The 22601-nt window shown below is 39.9% G+C and overlaps 1 protein-coding gene across 5 annotated transcripts in view; it reads right to left on the bottom strand.

The window, feature by feature from the left end:
- IFT88 (intraflagellar transport 88) overlaps positions 1 to 22601 on the bottom strand; it is a 149282-nt gene that overhangs the window by 78061 nt on the left and 48620 nt on the right. For all 5 annotated transcript variants that reach the window (XM_056133020.1, XM_056133019.1, XM_056133022.1 and 2 more), the window contains 3 exons: positions 21249 to 21319; positions 10568 to 10654; positions 8238 to 8337 (listed from right to left, as the gene is read on the bottom strand). In XM_056133020.1, coding sequence (XP_055988995.1) covers positions 8238 to 8337; positions 10568 to 10654; positions 21249 to 21319 — 258 coding nt within the window. The remainder of the gene's footprint in view (positions 1 to 8237; positions 8338 to 10567; positions 10655 to 21248; positions 21320 to 22601) is intronic.

Genomic DNA, 22601 nt, shown 5'->3' with positions numbered 1-22601 from the left:
ACCATATGGGATACAGGGAATTGAATCCGGGTCAGCCGTGTGCAAGGAAAATATCTCACATGCTATGCTATCAATCCAGCCCCAGAAGGGCGAATTTTTATGTTCAAGAAAAATGATGACAAAGAACTCAATGGTCACCATGCTCATGGCCGCTCTCCACAAGCGCGGGGCAAGCCTCACCCATGAGTGAATCCCCAGAAAACCCAGGTATGCGGGACTTTGTGATTGAGAACCCTGTGTCCAACGGGACCAGGAATGGAGATCCTCTGCCTGCCTCCCCCTGTCTCCAGCAACTCAGCAGTCAGGACCATAAGCCACCTCTGGCTGGCACCAGACAATCTTGTCATTGGCCACTATCCAGATCACATGTCCTTCTCTCCTGGAAGGGAGCAAACATGATGCTCACCATAGCCATACCACCAGACCCTGTGCCAGGTTGTTTCACTGAGGGCACCCCAGAGGGGGGGGTGGATGAGACCCCTTCCCGTTCCAAGGAATCCAGCCCCAGCAGCCAAAAACCTCCAGAACTCAACTGCCGCCATGCTCACATCCACTCTCCACATGCTCAGGCCGAGCCTCACCTACAAGTGAACCTATTCCTGGACCATGCAGGCACAAATGTGGCCACACCCTACCTATAGTCCAAGAGTACCGCACTATACTTGATGGGGTTCAAAATAGGAGGCAACCAATCTTAGAGGGAAATTTTTTTTTATTAAAAAATTTTTAATAGTGTGACATTATGAGGTACAGTTGCAGACTTATACATTTTTGTGCTTGGGTTTCAATGATCAAACACCCATCCCTCCACCAGCACCCATTTCCCACCACCACAGATCCCAGTATCTCTCCCACCTCCCATCCCCCCATGGGAAAATTTTTTTTTTTACAGATATGTGTGTGTCCTTTAAAAACATGTTAGCGATCTCTTATAGAAGGGCTTAATGGCCTCTGAGCAAAATACAACAATCTTCACACTCTTTTCTCTAAGGATACTTTTTAGTAACATTTTCAGCGGTTTTTCATAACAAACAATATAAAATATATTATTTCAGTTCTTCTTTGGGGCAGGGATTGGGGTTCGGGATGGAAACATCCAAAATATGGTGGTGGAAAGGTGTAATGATGGTGGGATTGGTGTCTGACTATTAAATGTAATCAAATATTGTGAACTACTTTATAAAATAAAAATTAAAAAAAAAGAAAAAAAGAAAAATGATGACAAGATCAGAACTTTATTTCAGAAATAGAATTTATAAAAAGAATAAACTAAACATAGCATTACACTGTAGCAGTCCTCCCATTGTTCATCAATTTGCTTGAGCGGGCAACAGTAATGTCTCTACTGTGAAACTTGTTACTGTTTTTGGCATATTGAATACGCCACAGGGAGCTTGCCAGGCTCTGCCGTGTGGGTAGGATATTCTCGGCAGCTTGCCAGGCTCTCAGAGAGGGATGGAGGGATCAAACCCAGATCAGCTGCATGCAAGGCAAACACCCTACCCACTGTGCTATAGCTCCAGCCCCAAACTAAACATAATGACTGAAAATAAGAACACAACAGGTGAGTTTAAGAGCGGATTAGATACAATTGAAGAAAACTGTAAATACTAAACTTTGTGCCTTGCCACACAGTTTATTCTAAAAATGGGATAGAGGGTGAGTGCTTCAGATGTTTTACCGAAGAGATATGGTTAAATTTGCTCTTTACAGCAAAACTGCTTGCAAAAGTCTATCCAAGACTACAGAAGAGCATTCTCCCACTGGGAATACTTGTTTTTGGTTTCGGGTCACTCTGGTCCAAAAACTGGCCCAGCCACTTAGGGCTTCCTCCTGGCTCTGGCTCAGGCATCACTCCTGGTGCTGTGTAGGAGGCCATATGGGATGTCAGGAATCGAACCCAGGTTGGCTGTGTGCAAGGCAAGAGCCCTACTTCTATACTATCTCTCCAGCCCTTCTCTGGGAACAATTTTTAAAAAATTAACTAAATTCTGAAAATATGTTTGGAAGGCACTGGAGGAGCTAGTGGGGAAATCAGGATTTAAATGCCAAGTTCCCAGAATATGCTCAGACTAAGTAAGCATAGTCAAAGAAGACGTTAAAAATGTTCTTTGAAAAGAATGTATGACATGGACCAGAGTCAAAAGGTCTACTTTTAAACATGACTGGAATTTTAGAGAGGGGAGAGAGACTAATGGCTTAGAAAGTTTCTAAACTGGTAACAAAAAATATTTTTAAAAAATGACAAAAAGCATGGTACTGGAACAAAAGCAGAGCTGCAGACCAATGGAACAGAGCTGAATATACTGACATTTCCTCCCAAACATATAATCATCTAATTTTTGATAAGGGGGCAAGAAAAGTGATATGGAGCAGGGAAAGCCTCTTCAACAAACTGTGCTGGCAAAATTGGACGGCTACATGCAAAAAAGTGGGCTCAGATCTCTGCCTAACACCATGCACAAAAGTAAGATCAAAATGGATTTATGACCTCAACATCAGACCAGAATCCATAATGTTTATTGAAGACAAAGTCGGCAAAACTCTCCATGATATTGAAGCTAATGGTATCTTCAAAGATGTCACGCCACTGGCCGAGCAAGTGAAAACAGAGATAGACAAATGGGACTATCTTAAACTAAGAAGCTTCTGCACCTCCAAAGAAACAGTGACCAAAATACAAAGACAGCCTACAGAATGGGAAAGGATATTCACCAAGTACACATCCGACAAGGGGTTGATATCAAGGATATACAAGGTACTGGTTAAACTCCACAAGAAGAAATCACCCAACCCCATCAAAAAATGGGGTGAGGAAATGAACAGAAACTTTCGCAAAGAAGAAATTTGAATGGCAAAAAGGCACATGAGAAAATGCTCTACATCACTAATCATCAGAGAGATGCAGATCAAAACCACAATGAGATATCATTTCACACCACAGAGACTGGCCCACATCCACAAGAACAAAAGCAACCGGTGCTGGCGTGGATGTGGCGAGAAAGGGACCCTCCTTCACTGCTGGTGGGAATGCCGGCTGGTCCAACCCTTTTGGAAAACAGAATGGACGACTCTCAAAAAATTAGAATTTGATCTGCCATTTGACCCAGCTATAGCACTCCTGGGAATATATCCCAGAGAGGCAAAAAGGTATAGTCGAAGTGACATCTGCAATTGTTTGTTCATTGCAGCACTCTTTACAATAGCCAGAATCTGGAAAAAACCTGAGTGCCCGAGAACAGATGACTGGTTAAAGAAACTTTGGTACATTTACACAATGGAGCACTATGTAGCTGTTAGAAAAGATGAAGTTATGAAATTTACATACAAGTGGTACTACATGGAAAGTATCATGTTAAGCGAAATGAGTCAGAAAGAGCGGGATAGACACAGAAAGATTGCATTCATCTGGGGAACATAAAGCAACAAAAAGGGAATGGCTGAGATTAGTACCAGGAATTTTGCTCCATGAATGGAAGGCCAGCCACAGGCTCTAGGTGAAAAGGAAGCTCAGATAGAGAAGAGAGTACCAAATGAAGGGTGTTGTGAGGGCCCTCCCAGGGTGGGAGAAGCATGCTAAAAGTAGTCGATAGACCAAACATGATTGCCACTCAAAGCCTCTCTTGCAAAACACAGTACCCAAAAGAAGAGAGAGAGAACAAGGGGGAATACCCTGCCACAGAGGCAGGATGGGACGGGGGGGGGGGGGGGGGGATGAGGGTGGGGGGGATGCTGGGACCCATGGGGATGGATGACGGGCACTGGTGGAGGTATGGGGACTTGATTATTGTATAACTGAAACCCAAGCACAAAATTTGTAAGCCTATAACTGTACCTCATGGTTTTTCACTAATAAAAAAAAGAAAAAAAAAGAAAAAAAGTAGATACAAATGTAATTATATTTTCAAGTCATTAGTGTAGGATAACATAGGTTTGTCCTTTTTCCTTTGTCTCAGGGAGTTTAGGTTATACCCATCACAGTGCTCCTGAGGCACTCCCTTTTCTCTTTAACTTTATCTTTAACTTCTCTGTGCTGCTCCCCTATCTGTTAAACACATATATGCCCAAATCAGACTCTGTGACTTGTAAGGTCAAATCCTCCTAAGGACTCTGGATTTTGTATTTTTAAGTGAAATATTGCTTTTCTCTTTCTCTTGTGTCCTTTGCATAGTTTGCTTTAAAGCAATGTCTGTTCTGTATAGACACAGGAAGACAGTTAATGTTATGCCTTATAATTTGAAAGCTAATTGACTCTGAATAATATTTATTCCCGGGCATGTGTCATATTTACTCGATTTGAACTTCAGTTGCCCTTAGTTTCTAGCACCCCAAAAGCAGGGTCCCTACGATGGGACTTGGATGGACCCAAGGAAAGCTGTGAGCTAATTTGGCATCAAAAGGGAACAGGCAAAAAGCCATAAAACTTACAATAACTTAAGAACACAGTCATGGACAAATTCTGTCATGATCCAAAGAGAAATGACAGGACAGGATCCTGCTGGAGTTAAGAAGGACTAATCTGGCTTGAGGACTGTAGTCTGGGATCTATAGCAAGATGTCCCCAGGAAAGCCAACCTTTAAGCTTATTGTGTCCATACAAATTGACTAGAAAGATCAAGAAGTAAATTTAAGACGACCATTTAAATGTAAATGGACTAAGGAAAGAAGAAACAGGCCCTTAAATGTAATTCTGCCCTTGAGTGGATCTCCTGGCAGGAGATCTTTGGTTTAAAAGAGCCCCAGGAAGGAAGGGCTTTTGTATGTTGTGTTATCTCATCTAGGTGTAGTTACTATCCCCAATCTTGGTCCTTGGGCTCTTGGCTAAGACCGGGAGCATGGAGCATGGAGGACAGGTGGAGACGGGAATGAGGCGCAGCGTGAGACTGGAATGGGGCACTCAGTGAGACTGGAGCAGACGCGCAGGGAGAGTGGAATCAACAGCAGGACTGAGATTGTAATCAATGGCAACTGATCACCTACCAACTTGGCAGCCCTGTTCCCTCCTTCATGCATCTGTTGGTGGCGGTGGCATGCCGGGGTGGGTAAGCGGCTCATGGTTACCGAACGCACATGGGGAGTGCTCACACACATTTACTGAACACACAATTAGAAGGTATTATATGCATGTGTGTGTAAGAACCAAGATGTCTTAGTCTTTACTTTAGATTGTATCACAATAAATGTATGTGTTAATTTAAAATACAAGACATAGAAATAGGCATAATTCACAAATCCCATCATTCTCTGAAGTATAAAGGAAAATAAAGTTGTTCTCTAAATATATCCACAAAGCGGAATATAAAAAATTAATTTTAATAAAAATGCTATGGTATTTTATATTATTACTTTTAGAAACAATTATTTACAGTATAGTCAAGTCAAGGAGATGAATTTTGAATGTTTGGTATCTGTTAACTTATGGCTCAATTAAAACAAAAGGGCAGGAGAGAAAGTTGAGTGGGGTGACTGCATGCTTTGCGTGAAGGAAGTCTAGACTGGATCCCAACTACGTAGTCCCCTGAGCACCATCAGAAGCAACTCCCATATGCAGATCCAGGAGCAGTTCCCAAGCATTAACGGTTATGGCCCCCAGACAAAGCAAAACAAAAAATGATACTCTAAGACTACATTTAGGGGCTGGAGCAGTAGTACAGTGGGTAGGGCGTTTGCCGTGCATATGGCCAACCCCGGTTCAATCCCTGGCATCCCATATGGTCCCCCAAGCACCACCGGGAGTAATTTCTGAGTACAGAGCCAGGAGTTACCCCTGAGCATAGCTGGGTGTGACCCAAAATGAAAAAAAAACATCAAGTCTATTCTACCCCTTAAAAGATTACTATAAATTCCAACAAAAATTTAAAAAGCACAAAATAAAATGCTACTAAAATATTTTATATAACGTACTTAGAACTTAAAACATCTATTTAAACAGAATGAAAACATTTCATATTTTTAAGTTACTAAACTAAAAACTATTCTAAAAAGACTATATGTTTTCTAATAAAAGGAACACTCTCAGGTATTTCTGACTTTAAAATAGACTGTTTTATAACTTTTACTTCTATATTCAAGAAATACAACAGATCAAGTGTACTTAATAAAATAAGATTTAATTGTAACTAGCAAAAGAAATAAAACTATTTTGGGTGGATTTTTTCTTGTTTATCTTAGCAATTTAGGAAGACAGATATATCTCTTCTCTGTTCACTTTACTGGCTGACACCATCCAGCTACTGGTATCACCATTGACTGATTCTGTCCATACACTGTCATCAGCCTTCAGACCAAATTTCACTCTCAACTTTTTAGTGGAGTTCTTCTAATACAAAGGTGACTATGAAACATCACTATTATTTATTAAAAAAGAATGAATCCTTGAGATTTGGTCATCTTTAAAAGTATTTAGAAGTATGCTATTAGAACCTTACAGAAGGCAGAAAATTTTCTCTTATATTGAATTATAAATAAATTAGACTTATTCAAATGATCATTGTGAGTTATATCAACTCAATGCTTTTTTTTTTTTTGCTTTTTTTGGGTCACATCTGGCAATGCACAGGGGTTACTCCTGGCTCTGCACTCAGGAATTACCCCTGGCGGTGCTCAGAGGACCATATGGGATGCTGGGAATTGAACCCGGGTTGGCCGTGTGCAAGGCAAATGCTCTACCCGCTGTGCTCTTGCTCCAGCCCCAACTCAATGCTTTTAAACCTAAAAGTGTTCCTTAAAAACTAAGACTATATTATACCTACCTCATCATACTTACAATACACAAAGAATAGAACATAAATCATAAGAAGCAATATTGAAAAGAAAGCAAAAATTATACTTTAAAAAATTAGTAAACTAATACTGAAATCTTGAAAATTCAAGTACAACAAGAGTCATTTTGAACGAGAAGTAGCAATTAAAGAGCTTAGTTAAATGAAGTAAAATGAAGTAAATGAAGTAAAAAAAAAAGAAATTATTCCTTATAGGCACGTTTTAAAATACAAACTAAAAAACCACAATGTAATTTAATTTAAAAAGACCATTAACAAGATAAAATTGATAAGCATGATTTTTTTCTCATCATCTATAATTATATAAAAAAACACAATTTTTCTTTGGGGGGGGGTGTCTACAGATAGCTTCAGAAAGATAATCAAGACCAATCTGCCTCACTTCATTCTCACTGAAGATAAGTATTACAACAGCATAAAAAATTTATCAGTGGTGTCTTTTAATAACCAAATGTGTAATGATCGCATGTCAAGTGATATAAAGATATTTAGGAGATTTTTGGTACTTTACAAATGCTAAAAAATTATTAAACACACAAAATTCATAGACACAACTGAAGCAGTGAGAGAAACTGCACTGTAATGACATGAGCACTGCTGGGGCCGCTCGATTCTTCTCTCATATCGCTAGAGATGCTTTTCTCCCAACTCCCATAGAGAGGGGTTAGTCATTTGTTCTATCTCCCGGACAAAATAAAAGTCCACAGATGAGAGGAAAATCTGAAAACAGAGTTTGGAAAGGGAGTAGGAAAGAGACTGGCTTTCTCTGGCTCTCATTTCACCAGCATGTGTAGAGGAGCTGAGTTTCTGAGTGTAGGTGATTCGGACAGTGTTCTCATAAACTGGGATGTTAAGTTTCATACTATTTATTTGCTTTTCCTGGAGTACACTATTTATTCTCCAGCCCATTTTTTAAAATCTGTCTTTTCTTCTGGTCTTGCCACAATTATATTTCACTTGAGGCAGACACTGAAAGGAAAGCGTGAGTTTAAAGTGGAGTCCTTTATGCCAACGGGCTGGTATGACAGTGCATGAGGAAGACTGATACACTCTCACACTGTTGGAAGAGCGACAGAAACACAATTCACAAAGTAGATACTCTGAGAGCTGCTCTGTAGGAACGGAGGAGAGAGCACAGGCTGCTCCTCAGGCCCTGGCCTTTCTGGTTCCTGACACAAAAAACCTAACTCCCAAAGATCTTCGTTCTTTAGGAAACAATCTCAAAACCTCTGGAGAAAAACTGTTGCTGTTCTAGAAACTGGTTTAGGAATTTAGTGACTGTATTTTACAAGGGAAGTGTTTATATTTTACAAAACTTACAGGCCAAAGTTAAAGTAATACCATATTAGGGGCCAGAACAATAGTTCAACAGGCTTGCTAGCAAAGAGCTCTCCGATGTTATTGCTTTGAGCAATTAGCATATAAAATTCTATACTAAGGTTTTTAAAAACTTACTTGGTTAAAGTCCTTTTGTCTCAAGTATGTAATTGCTTTGTTTATTTCCAGATCATTTGCTAGTTCAACGTACTGAGAGGCTTTCACAACTTCAACACACCTATAATGTAAAACAAAAAAATTATTTATTACATTTATATTTTTGTGCTTTTAAAAGATATGACATTTAAGGGAAAAAAGGCTATAAAAAAGCATTTGATTTCTTCCAAAATAAGAATTAAGTTACGGAATTTCTCAGTTCTAAGTGAATTTTCTTACTCAATAACAAAAAGTCTGATTTGCCCATTCCCAGACTGTTTTTTTTTTCCTGAGCCATGCATTTCTTATATATCTTACCTGCTTTGAATAGTAATTCAGATAGCTTACAAATATTTTCTCTCTACAGACAAGATCTGTAAATCATCTAAGTGCCCAACAACAAATGAGCAGGTAAGGAAGTGGAATTCTACGACAATGGAATACTCCCAGCTGGGAAGAAAGATGAAGTCTTCCAGTTTGCTGTACCTTGGATGGGACTGGAAGAAGTCTTGCTAAGCAAAATGAGTCAGAAGAAAAAAGATAAATACTAGACCAACTCATTTATGCAGCATGTAAAGAAACAAAGCAAGGGATGAGACAATTCCCAGCAGAAACAACCCTGAGATATGGCCAACAGAATTGCAAAATGAGGGTGATAAGGGCTAGGGAAGGGGACCTCGGATAACGGTGGGGAAAGTCTTGGTACTATGGCAGTGGGCACGTAAGTGAAGACAGTCCTGCACGAGAAAGGGAGCACTGCCTGGATCTGGAAAGCAGGCGCCTTCTGAAAAGGCTGGCAAGAAGGCCTGAGCTGAGAGGCGGGCGGAAGCCAGTGACTGCCCCCCTCAGGCTGGCATCAGTGACCGCTGTGTCTCGGATACTGCAAGGCCCACAATCCTCAACAAAGACACAGGGATACCCACAGAAAGTGATGGTGCTCTCGGAAATAGAAGATCAGCTAGATGGAAGAGGGATAGGGAAAGCAAAGTGAAACAGGAAAAAAAGAAAATAGAAGAGAAAACAAGTGACAGGAAAATATGAAATCCAATACGTGATCAAAGAAATGATCAACCCAGAATAAGGATACAGACAATGACAGATCACAGTGGGTTAATTTGGGATAAAATCAAAGTTAAAAATTACCGTTAAACCAAAAAGAGGATCCAAATGGACGGTGGTGGGGAGGGAGGAAGTGAGTTCCAAGCTGACATTTAGCACCAGGTGAAGAGAGCAATCAGAAGACAAAAAGCAGAGAACAGATTCAGGGAAAAAATATTCCATGAAAAACTGGTCTAAAAAGGACAACAAATACAAAAACACAAAGAAACAAAGGAAAAGAAAGAGAAGGGGGTCCAGAAATAGCACAGGGATTAAGGCACCGATCTTATACATGGCCATCCTGAGTTTGATTCCTAGCACAGCCAGATGTGGCCCAGACCTCTTCTCCCCACAAAACCCACAAGCAATCTGATGTATCAACACATCATGACCCAAATACAAAACTTTCAGTATATATTAAACTAGGAAAACAACAGGCTTTGAGGAATAGATTCCAGGAAACAAACAAAATAGATAAGTCAGAAGACATAAGGTATGGTAAAGAAAGCATATGGTACTTCTACCAAAAACAAGCAAAAAAATATAGAAAACTATGACTAATTATTCTACACTTGATTTTCTAATTATATGTTTGAATTTTTTAAAATTCTGATAAAGTATCATATAGAAGAAGGCATAGATTCACTTTGCTCAAAAAACATAGAAATCAGTTACAAGAGAAGCAAATTCAATAAAAGATTCAATAAAAGAATTTTCTAATCAATTAAGATGTTTAAAAAGATAATACAAATTAACTGAGTGTCAAGAGATGCTTTAAAGAGGATTCTCATAATGGGTGAAAGAAAGAAACCATACAATAACATATTCAACAATGAGCTAAGATTTTTCCAATTATATATCTCTTCACTCCTATCTAATCAGAAGTTAATTGACTATTTATACCTCAGCTATTACTCAAGATAAAAAGTTAAATACTACTGACCAATATGAAGTAGGAAAAAGATAAGAAGAGGACACAGGTTGGAATTACTGTATCATATTATAAAACACTTGACAAGTATTTAAGTTAAAAAAATGATGCGATTTAAAAAATGTAACTGAACTTTCACTAGGGCCTATAAATAATATAATTGGTTTGATAAGAAGAAATCAATACTCATCAGTTATTTACTATGCCTATAAAATTATATTAATAAAAATACAAATTATTAATATAAAACATATTCAATCTGGTTGCACTGATTTTCTCTTACCAGTCATAACCAACAGCAAAAGATGTTTCAATCACAGGAGCAATGAGTTTTGCAGCTGTCATGATGTATTTTTCTGCCATGGCTTTCCTAGAGGAAACGAGTAAAAAAAGTTTTCATTGAAAATGTAATATAAAGAATTTGGACGTATTCTCAAATTTTAAGAGTAAATACTGTTAAAGCTGATGTGGCAAGGTAGCATTAAAAAGGGGCCAAATATATCAAAAATATATCAAAATATATATCAAAAATCTTGTTTAGAAGCCAGACTGAAAACCATGACAAACTGACGGATTAGCAGGGCGTGGGCTCTCTCAACGGTGCATGCCCAGTAACTGAGGAAACAGAGGGAGGCTCAGAAACAAGTCAAGTAACTTGTCCTATTTGTGAACATCAAAATAAGAGAATGATGCCCAAAGTAATATAAGAGATAAGCAGGACAGTGGAATTATTATTTGTCGCTACAGACCTATATTTTTCACATAAATGCAACAACAGAATTTTGTGACTGCATTTGCGTTTTCATGTTTTGTGTATGCTGGGCCAGAGCCATAGTAAAGTCGGTAGGGCATCTGCCTCGAGGAAAACTGATCCAGGTTCCATTCCCCCCCAATCCTCAAAAGGTTCCCCAATCCCTGTCAGGAATGTTCTCCGAGTGCAGAGCCCCTGTTGGGTATGAAAACAAACCAACAAAAATACCAACAAAGAGTCTGGTGTGCACTGCTGCAGACTGTTTTATCCCCTTTTGGGGGCGGGGAAGGGGAGTGTTTGGGGCCCACATCCAGCGATGCTCAGAGGTTACTCCTGGCTCTGGGGAACCATATGGGGTGTCGAGGATGGAAGACGGGCTGGCTACGTACAAGACAGCTCTCCAGTCCCAACACCTCATCTCTTTCTATGACTAAATAATATTCCATTGTAAGGAAAGAACATTATTATTACTGTCAGTTATGAGTATTTGAGTAATTTCCACTTTGCACACATCATGATTTTAATATGAACACATAAGTTATTGTGTTTACATAGTCGATCTTTCCTCTTTTCTTAAATGTAACCATTTCTTGACCAATAAAAATGTTTGTTTTGTATTGCTTTGGAGTCATACATGGTTGTGCTCAGGGATCACTACTGACTCAAGTTTTGTTGACATTTAAGGGATTCTTTTTGGGATCTAGAGAACTACTTTCTCCCGTAACAAAAAGTCTTTCTTAGAAACTGAGGCACCATGACAAAAACTACTGTTAATATTAATGTTTGGCAGGTACTGCCACTGTAGCATCATGCCACCAGAGTACCACTGTTTCTCTACCACCATCTCCAGGTCCTTCTTACTCCTGTCCTGACCCTGTGGATTGTAGATTTGGGCAGAATCTCAAGGTCTGTTTCCATTGGTCCTTGTTTTCCTTGTCCCCTAATGTTTCCGTGTTCTTCACACGAGTAATACAATTTGTTATTCGTTATCCTCCTCCTGACTCACTGCACTTTAACAGCATGGCCTCCAGACTATCAACAAAGAATGTGTTTCTATTTCCTTGTGTCATTTGAAATTTGGCGGCAGCTGGGTAGTGGAGGTACTGGAGGTAGTGGAGGTCTGCTGATGAGGTATTTATCTGGTACCGGTAGAGTGGGTCTTCTGTGTGTAATCCCTGGGTCCCAGAGGTTGGTGGAAGCAGACAGGGCAGGGTAGGGTGGGGCTTCTGGGTTTAATCCCTTGGTCATCGGAGATTGGTGGCAGCAGGAACAGGTGATCTCTGTTCCTGGATCCTGTTGAGCCTGGAGTCCAAGGTCACAGAGTTCTGCTTATCTGGTTCTGTGGGGTTTCACTCGTGCGTTGAGTCTTGGCCCAAGCATCCGGAAAGCATCCGGGAGCATGGCGGCAGCTGGGTAGTGGAGGGAGTGGAGGTCAAAGTGGCCGTGCGACACATCATAAGATACTTAATACCCATCTTCCAAGATTACCGCACCATATTTGATACGGTTCAAATATGGTTTGAACCATGGGAACACCTGCAAGGGCGATTAGAGGCCACCCTAAAAGCCTGTATCCCTCTCAGAGAGCCTGGCAAGCTACCAAGCATATCCCGCCTACACGGCAGAGCCTGGCAAGCTATCCATGGCATATTCGATATGCCAAAACCAGTAAATACAATGAGTCTCATTCCCCTGACCCTGAAATAGCCACCATTACGGCAGCATTAAGAAGGATGAGGAAGGAGAGGCTGATAAAATCTCAAGGCCGAACTGGGCTGCCAAAATGAAGGGCAAAAATGACTGTCTGTACTTTCAACAAACGTATGCTGGCATCGGATGCATCCATTAAGGACCTGATGGTACAACCCAAAAGATCAAGTACGATATCATTGGTCTGACCAAGATGAAAAGGCATCAATCACATCACGCCGTTTTCAACATTGGAGAAAAATTGTTCCTCGGAACATGTGAAAAAAGAGGCATCGGTGGTGTCGGTGTCCTTGTCAACTTGTCAACACGAACTTGGCCATAAGCATTGATTCATTCGAATGCCTAACAACCCGAATTGGATTATTATGCTTAAATAGATGTGGCTCACTGCCAGAAGTTTCTATCTTCATTGTCTACACACCAACATCCAATTATGATGAAGGAGAAATTGAGAAGTTCTACATGGAGCTGGAGAAGTTCTATAAAGAAGACCACACCTTCTACAAGATCATTGTCAGTGACTTTAATGCCAATATAGGACTGAGAAGATCAGCCATCGGGACCCATGGCCTAGAATGGAACAAACAGGATGAGAGACTGTCTGAGTTCATCATGTCGACCAAGACCATTCATGGTAATTCACAGTTCCAGAAGGCCGAATCTAAACGTTGGACATGGGAGTCTCCCAGTGGACGGTTCCACAACGAAATTGACCACATCACATTCAATCCACAGATTTGCCTGATCAATATTGCTGTTGTCCCAAAATTCCAAACAGGATCGGACCACCATCTCCTTCGTGCAAAATTCTACTTCACAGAGTGGGGAGAAAGGGCTGCAAAGTTTAAGAAAAGAACTCCCAGAACGACCACCAACTGGGAGCTCTTTGGCATTATTGTGGCAAGATGGGAAGATGCCGTCATTAACAACATTGATGAGGAATACAATTGACTGGTCCAGCACCTTCATGATTGTGAGGAACACTGAGAGAGAAATAGCCACAAAAAGATACCTGTCTTCAAAACCTCTGGAGCTCATTTGCCAATGTGGCTTGGCGCAAGCCTCAGGCAACCACAAGCGAATGTCTGAGCTTGCAAAGCAGTGCAGAGAAGCAATAAAGGAAGACCTCAAAGAGAAAAGAGTAGCAGTGTTGGCAGATGCGGCAGAGGTGGGGAAAAGCATTCACAACAACCCGCGTATCCTTTGCCAACTACAAGACCAAGATGACTGCCCTCCAACATCCTGATGGATCTATCACATCTTCCAGAAGGGCAATGAAGAAGACTATCCATGACTTCTACTCGGATCTCTTTGATAGCCACGTCTAGCTGCCCACATACCAAATTTCCAATGTTCTCCCTTCTGAAATCCGCACACCATTTTATTGGTAAAGAAGCATACAGAACCCGGTCCAGACAAGGTCAGACCCGAACAGCTGAAGGATCTGTTGCCAGTACTCGTCAATACACTGGCTTGGCTCTTCACACGTCCTGTCTAAATGCAAGGTTCTGTCCCAATGGAAAACCAGCAGGACTGTTCTGTTGTACAAGAAGGAGGGAGTTCCAACAGCCTCCACATCTGATCTGCACCATGTTACAAACTCCTATCACAGTTCTAATCAACAAATTACATGCTGCTCATATTGTTATTCTTGTTATTCTGTGGGGATAGGCAGAGAAAACAGAGAGCAATCTCTAATTCCTCAGTATCTTCTAGGAGTATAACTACAAAGGCCTTGCCCCCAGCACAATAAGAACACTAGAAAACCAGTGGGGAAACACAAAGAGGTCCAGCAAGTTCAAGGAGCAAAAACAGTATTACCAAAGACATAAACAACAGCAGTATATCTTCAGACAGTGTGACACTGTGATGAGGATGTTCCACCATGAGTTCAAAGAAACAACAGGACAGGTAGTGAGCAAAGAAAATATGAGTCAAAGTGAAAAAAATACTACAATCAGAAATTACAGAAATGAAGAACATGGGCTGGAGCAATAGAACAGCAGGCAGGGTGTTTGCCTTGCACGCAGCCAACATGGCCAAGTGGAGTTCGATGCTCCGCCCCTCTCGGAGAGCCCGGCAAGCTACCGAGAGTGTCTCACCCACATGGCAAAGCCTGGCAAGCTACCTGTGACATTTGATATGCCAAACACAGTAACAACTGTCATAATGGAGACATTACTGGGCCCACTCAAGCAAATTGATGAACAAAGGGAGGACAGTGACAGTGACAGAAGAACATGGTAGGTGATATAAAAAAAGTTAACAGAAGCTCTGAACAGCAGAATAAAAAATGCTGAGCAAAAGATCAAGGAGTTTCAAGATGAGGAGGAAGAAAACACTTGGAAAGAGCACAAGGCAAATAACCTGAAAAAAAAAATGAACGGCACACCAGAGAACTATGGAATGAGTTCAAGAGGAAAATATAAGAATCATCGGAGTCCCTGAGGAAGGCAAATGTGATGAATAAACAATAAGGAAATCACTGACAAGAACACTTTAGGGGCACCAAGATCCAATAGGCCTGAAGGATCCAAGTGAATATAGACCCAATTAGAAAACTTCGGTAAAATCAAAATCACAAAATCCAAAGATAGAGACAGAAAATTGAATGTAGCAAGATAAAATAAGGAACATATATATATATATTATGTATATACATACACACAAATATATATGTGTATATAACATATATATGTATATGTATATAACACACACACAGGAAGTCTGTTAGATATACAGCAGATTATCAAATGAGATTTTACAAGCCAGAAGAATATGGAAGGAAATAGCAAAAAAACAAATGAACACCTCACCAAGAATACTGTTATCCAGCTAGATTATCATACAGATTTGAAGGCACTAAATAGAACCTCATGGATAGGCAACAGATTAAGGAACTCATAATCCTGAAAACAATTTTACAAGAGGCCTCACAAGGGCTCCTCTAAAGGACAAGAGAAACTTTCCATCATGTGGCATTGAGTATGACACTCAATAGTGGTGCATATGGTTGTCCACAACTAGACTAAAACAAGTTACAAACATAGCAATTCATCATCACAAATTTACTTTTACTGACTAATTTTCTGATAATTCTATTTGCCATTCCTTTAAGTGTCATTAGAGTACCACATAATATGAAATAAATTTGTTAGATGCCTGCATAGGGGGTAGGTTGGGAGGGTCTGGAGGGAACCTGAGAATATTAGTGGAGGGAAGGGGACCTTGGTGGTGGGACTGGTGTCGGAATATTGTAATCTGAAAAACTCTATTATGAACAACTTTGTAAATCATGGTGTCTCAACAAACAGTCCTGAAAATAATTTTGTCTTCTACATCATTTTGCATATAAAATGACAGATTTCTGTGTATCTTGTAGCCTGCCATTTTACTACATTGGATTATTGTGTCCAAAAGTTTTTGAGAAATGTTTAGTTTGCAGGGGCTTGAGTGATACTGGTATGGGGCAGGCACTTTCCTTGCATGCAACTGACCTGGTTTGATTCTAGGCACCTCATTTAATCCTGAGCCTCCAGGAGCTGACCCCTGAGCACAGAGCCAGGAATAAGTCCTGAGCACCACTGGGTATGGCTCAATAACAAAAACAATAACTTTTTTTTAGTGTTCTGTGTAAATCATCTGCAAATAAGGTGACTCCTTATCCAGTCAAAATCCTTTTTATTTCTCTTTCTTGCCAAATATCCTGGCAAGAACATCTTGATCAAACTGAGGCAGCTACATTTGAGGCAGCATCTTCCATACCGCACTGTCTCTCTGGCCAGGGCATCACGCCTGGCCCTAGGAGGGAGCTTTCAGTCATCTGTCATTTAGTGTGTTAGATATGGATTTGTGCTATGTAACTCTAACAATATTTCAGTAAGTTGTTTTTTTTTTTTTTTGCTTTTTGGGTCACACACAGAAATGCACAGGGGTTACTCCTGGCTTTGCTCTCAGGAATTACTACTGGCGATGCTCAGGGGACCACATGGGATGCTGGGAATCGAACCTGGGTGGGCCGCGTACAAGGCAAATGCCCTACCTGCTGTGTTACAGCTCCAGCCCCCAGTAAGTTCCTTTTAACCCTGATATGTGGCTCTTTTTTCTTTTTAAATCATAAATGAGTCTTGAATCTTACTGAAGGCTTTCTCTGCATCTGTTAATATGATTTTTTCTTTTCTTTGATGTGGTATATCACAAATACTTGCTTATATCAAACCATCCTTGCATCCCTTTATTAAATTTCACTTGATTGTAGTGCTTGTTCCTTTTAAATATTTTTTGGGTGACACAGTACTGTTCTGGGATTACTCTTGACTGCACTCTGGGTTCACTAATAGGGGGCTCATTTCACATATGAGATACCAGAAAAAGAATTTAAGTCATTTATGCGCAAGGCAAGCACTCTATTTGCTTTACTAGCTTCTGGCCCCTGAATCTGATTAGATTTTTATTGAGCATCTTTGATGATCTATGTTCTTCAGGTTTACTAATCTTTAAATTTATCTGTTTGATGTCTGTTACTTTTGAAATCATGGTAACGTAGGCTTAATTGTCTGATGACTCCTGTTTTACAAGACTCTGGAAGAGCAGGGGACAAGTCCTTTCTATTCGATACAATGGTTATTTTTATTGAGGACGTCAAGCTAGGGACATTAACATTAATATTTTTATTCTCTTACTGCCTCAAAGCAAGATTTCTTTGCCTTTCACGTGCTTCTTGCAGAGCTGGTAGATCAAAGGCCTGTGACATTCTTCATCTGCTGTTTTTGTGCCACTCCTCTGAGTCTGAGTAACAACGCAGGTTAACAGAATCCCCTCAGATGTTTCATATAGTTCATGTTTCATATATTCATATAATATATGACCTTAAGAGTTTCATTTGATTGAACTGCTATGTTACGGGATTCCCTTATTAAGCATTTTGTTTGATTTTTGCTGTTCTCTGGCTCTTGGAATTTTAATTATGTTGAGTCTTGGTGTTCTTTTGAAGTTTATTTTGTTTGGAATTCTGAGCTTCAATCCACAGAGTAGGAAAGTTCTCAACTATAATTTCCTCAACCACCAACTCTTCCCCATTCTCTTTGCTCTCCTTTCAGAACTCCTATAATTTGGGTATTGTTCTTGAAGAAATAGGTCACTATATATTCTCAATGATTTAATTTTTCTTCCTTCTCAATCTTCACTGATGGCATCATTGATCTTATAATGATGCACAATGTCTGCTTTTGGTTTCTATCATTCTGTTGCTAAGTCCCTCTATTGTGTATTTTAGTTCCCTGCCATGCTCTTTAATTTACTGACATCTGAGCACAGGTTTCTCATATTCTCTCTTTCCTTGTGAGAGCTAGTGTATGCTTAAGAAACCTCCCACGTATTTTGCAACATTCAGTAATGCAGCTGAGTTTCTTTGTTCCTGCACTGTCTGGTGTACTCTGAGAGCCACGGGTGAAGGTCTTATTTTGTGCAGGGCCTGTTTGAATCTAGGGTTCATATTTGCCGATTCCACATACAGTGTCTGGCCCAGGTTTGTTTGATTCCAATCAATGTCTGGAATTTCCGCACAGACCAGTACGGGACTCCTAGTAAGTGCATTTTAGTACCTCAACAAGGTTTTGTTGACACCGTACAGTGTTTGAGCAGGTGTGTACAATATACTAGATTTTCTTCCTCTCTGCAGAAAGTGTCCTTTCTGACCCTCAACATGGAATATCTGTGGGCTGCTTCCTTGCTGAGATGCAGACGTAAGCCTACTGCAAGTGCCAGCTGAGAGCCAGTGCCAAATCTATCTTCCTCCATCGGTGTGTGAAGATGAAAGTTTTAGAGAGCTGGGACACAGATTTTTCATTCTCTCACTTCCTTACTTCTGGGGAAGATTATGTGTTCTGCCCCTACTCCAGTACTGGGGTTACACTCACACTCACTTTTATGATGCTCATTTTTTCTGCACTGGATATCCTCTTGGGAACTGCTTTCTGGGGTGACTCCCACGCACTTACTCCACGTGTGAGGTGACAGGTGAATTTTTATGTTTTAGTGTAAAGTTTTAGGTTTAACGACTGAGTGCAATGTCACAAACCTTCTTTCTTCACTCTCTGGGCCTACTTTCTTTTGTGTAGATTCCTGCAAGAGGCTACAGTGATAATCCCGCTTTGTCTGATTGGTAAATTGTGTCTTCTCTCTTTTCTCCATTAGTCATATTTACCATTTCTTTCAACAATGTTTTATAGCCTTCAGAATGAGTTTTGTATTTTATTGTTTAAATCTAATAATTAGTAATGGTATAGTTATTAATATAATTTCAGACAATTCACTGATAGCACATACTATAGTAGACTACTCATTCTTATAAACATTTATATTCTGAATTTTTTAAGTATATGGTTTTATTTGGAAATATGAAAGAGTCACTTGAAATAGAGAAGGAGAAATTACGCAACATGAGCTGGGTTGACAGTGACCCTAAATTGGTGTCACTGTTATATTTCATTCAACACAATTTTGCTCTAACATGAACAACTACAAAAATCAATTTCCAGTCAGGGCCACTATCTATGTGGAGTTTATGCAGTCTCCCCAAGCTTCCGAGAGATTCCTTTGGGTACAGAGCCAGCAGTGCTGAGGGCTTAAACCTAGCAGTGCTCGGGGGACCTCTGTGGTACCAGGGATCAAACCCAGGTCAGGTGCATAACAATGTAAGTGCCTTATCTGCTATACCACCTCTTCAGTCACACTAACCTCCCCCTTTTAAAACAAACAAACAAATGCATACTCTCTAGTATCTTCTGATGACCAACTTCTTCAGTTACAAGTCTCAGAAATGGGAAGGGAATTCACTGCCAGGAATCACTCAGGTGCACTCACTGATGCTCTTCCCTCCTCTCTCCTCTCGTCTTATATTTGTGCTATATGTAATTTTCAGAAATTTATTTATAGTAACGGGAAAAATATGTGTACTTCATCTTCCTGGAAATGTTTGCCTTTTAATTTTTTTTTCTTTTTGGGTCACACCCAGTGATGCACAGGGGTTACTCCTGGCTCGTGCACTCAGGAATTACTCCTGGCAGTGCTCAGGGGACCATACGGGATGCTGGGAATCGAACCCAGGTCAGCTGTGTGCAAGCAAGTGCCCTACCCGTGTGCTATTGCTCCAGCCCTTTTTAATTTAGTATTACAAAAATCCCTAAAGATAAGGGGCCATACACAAAGTGGAACATTATTCACCCTTGACAAAAAAGAAAAGTCATGGGTGAAACTTGAGAATATTGTACAAAATAAATAACTGGTCATAAAAATAAGCAAGTGTATTTCACTTATATGAGATCATTTTCATAAACACAAGAATCAAAATCGTCAGAATCTCTAAACAACCCGGGTGCCCAAGGACAGATGACTGGTTATAGAAACTTTGATACATCTACACAACAGAATTCTATGCAGCTGTTAGAAAAGATGAAGTCATAAAATTTGCTTATAAGTGAATGGACCTGGAGAGTATCATGCTAAGTGAAATGAGTCAGAAAGAAAAGAAAGACATAGAATGACTGCATTCATTTGTGTAATATAAAATAACATGAGACTAACACCCAAGGACAGTGGAGACAAGGGCCAGGAGGATCACTCCATGGTTTAGAAGCCTGCTCGTGTACTGGGGGAGAAGGCAGTTGGGATGGAGAAGGGACCACTTGTCAGTGATGGTTGGAGGGACCGCTCAAGATTGGAGATATGTGCTGAAGGTAGATTAAAGGCCAAACATGATGGTCTCTCAGTATCTGTATTACAAACCATAATACTCTAAAGTAGAGAGAGAGTAAGAAGGAAGGTGCCTGCCAGAGACAGGAGATGGGATGGGGTCCGGATGGCAGAATGGAACTGGGAACATTGGTGGTGGAGAATGTGCACTGGTGGAGCGATGGGTGCTTGATCATTATATGACTGAAACTCAATCATGAAAGCTTTGTAACTGTATCTCATGATGATCCAATAAAAAAATTAAAAAATTAAAGTTGTGGTTGACAAGAATTGGTAAATCAAATCAATGTGAACGTACCTAATGTCACCAAGTAATGAAGAAATATGCACACAGTAAGATGGTAAATTTTATATAATTGTGTATTTAGAAGAACAGTAGGCACTCTCTATCATGTGATATACAATATACCTACTCCATATTTATAATTAGAACTTCAAATCATTCTTCATAGAAATTAGATATTATCTTCAAGGAAGAAAGAAATAAAATTTTTTTTCATGGGACTGAAATTAATGGAGAGGTGGAACATGAATATCTTTTAAATAAATATAAGGAAAGTTCTAATACAGAAAACAAATTACAGTAAAAACAGTAAGAATAAGAATAAATGGAATGAAAATTTATATTATTTTGAAAAATAAAAGAAAATTCAATACACTTTAAAATTAATGAAAAATATATTGGCTATAACAAGCTTTGAAATAATCAGAATCATATTCACTAATAAAAAATCAGTTTACAAAGTATTACCTTTCACGTTCCATTTGCCGTAGAAGATCATTTTTTATAGCTTCAATCACTAAATTAGTATGTGGATCATCCTGGGAAAGTGAATTTAAAACAAAATAGAGTTATAAAGAATACACACCAAGAATTTGGACTTCTAATCATCCTTATCACAAACTAAGTGCATGACATGGAGAATGAATTAACTGTTTTCCCTTCCGTAAAGCAGAATTTTTTCTTTTCTTTCTTTCTTTTTCTTTTTTTTTTGTTTTTTTGTGTCACGCCTGGTGGTGCTCAGGAGTTACTCCTGGCTCTGCACTCAGGAATTACTCCAAGCGGGCTTGGAGGATCATATGGAGTGCTAGGGATCTAACTCATGTCAGCTACATGCAAGGCAAACGTCCAACATGCCGTACTATAGCTCTGGCTCAACTTTTACTGATTTTTAATTAAATTTCAATTGAACTAACATGTATCAGGAACAGTTACAGTTACAGTTTTTGCTCTCAGAGAACCTGGCAGGCTACCAAAAGTATCCTGCCCACATATGTGCCTGACTGGGAACACCTGTAAAGGTGATTAAAGGCTGCCTCAAAAGCCTCCATCCCTCTCGGAGAGCCTGGCAAGCTACTGAGAGTATCCCGCCAGCATGGCAAGAGCCTGGCAAGCTCCCCGTGGCGTACACAATATGCCAAAAACAGTGACAATGATGGTCCTCATTCCCCTGACCCTGAAAGAGCCCCCAATATGCCATCAGGCTATCCCAGCACGTGACGGGGACAAATGGAGACGTTACTGGCGCCTGCTCGAGCAAATCAATGAACAACGGGATGACAGTGATACAGTGACAGTGATGCAGTGAACTAACATGATAAAAGGTTAGAAAAGAATGAAACAAACTACACAAAAGTTATGGCTTTTTAGTACAAATGTCAGATATTATAAACTCAAATATAAACACCCTAATGATCATTAGTCTGATACATATTGCTACTTCCCACTAAAATGCTATTTTTAATAATATTATTGCTTTTTCAATATGAAAGAAATGTATATAGTTGATGTTTATTCAGCATTTGTGTGCCTTATCTTTCTGGTACTGTTTTAAGCAAATATATTACCTCACTTCACAATCGTATAAGGAAGGCTATTATAATCAATCTAGTTTTAAATGTAAAAAAAATTGAAGCACATCAAGAATTAAGTCCTAAGCAGCTGGGCCAACTACAATATAATTATAACCTTAATATGCATACACACAGGCATGCGCGCGCACACACACACACACACACACACACACACACACAAGCACACACGCACATTTTGGTTTGAGGCCAGAACCAGTGGTGCTCAAAATTTACTCCTGAGTGGTGCTCA

Source organism: Sorex fumeus, unplaced genomic scaffold (assembly GCF_029834395.1).
Source record: "Sorex fumeus unplaced genomic scaffold, SorFum_2.1 ptg000095l, whole genome shotgun sequence".
In the NCBI taxonomy this organism is placed as follows: Eukaryota; Metazoa; Chordata; class Mammalia; order Eulipotyphla; family Soricidae; genus Sorex; species Sorex fumeus.
This window is presented reverse-complemented; position numbering and strand designations above follow the sequence as displayed.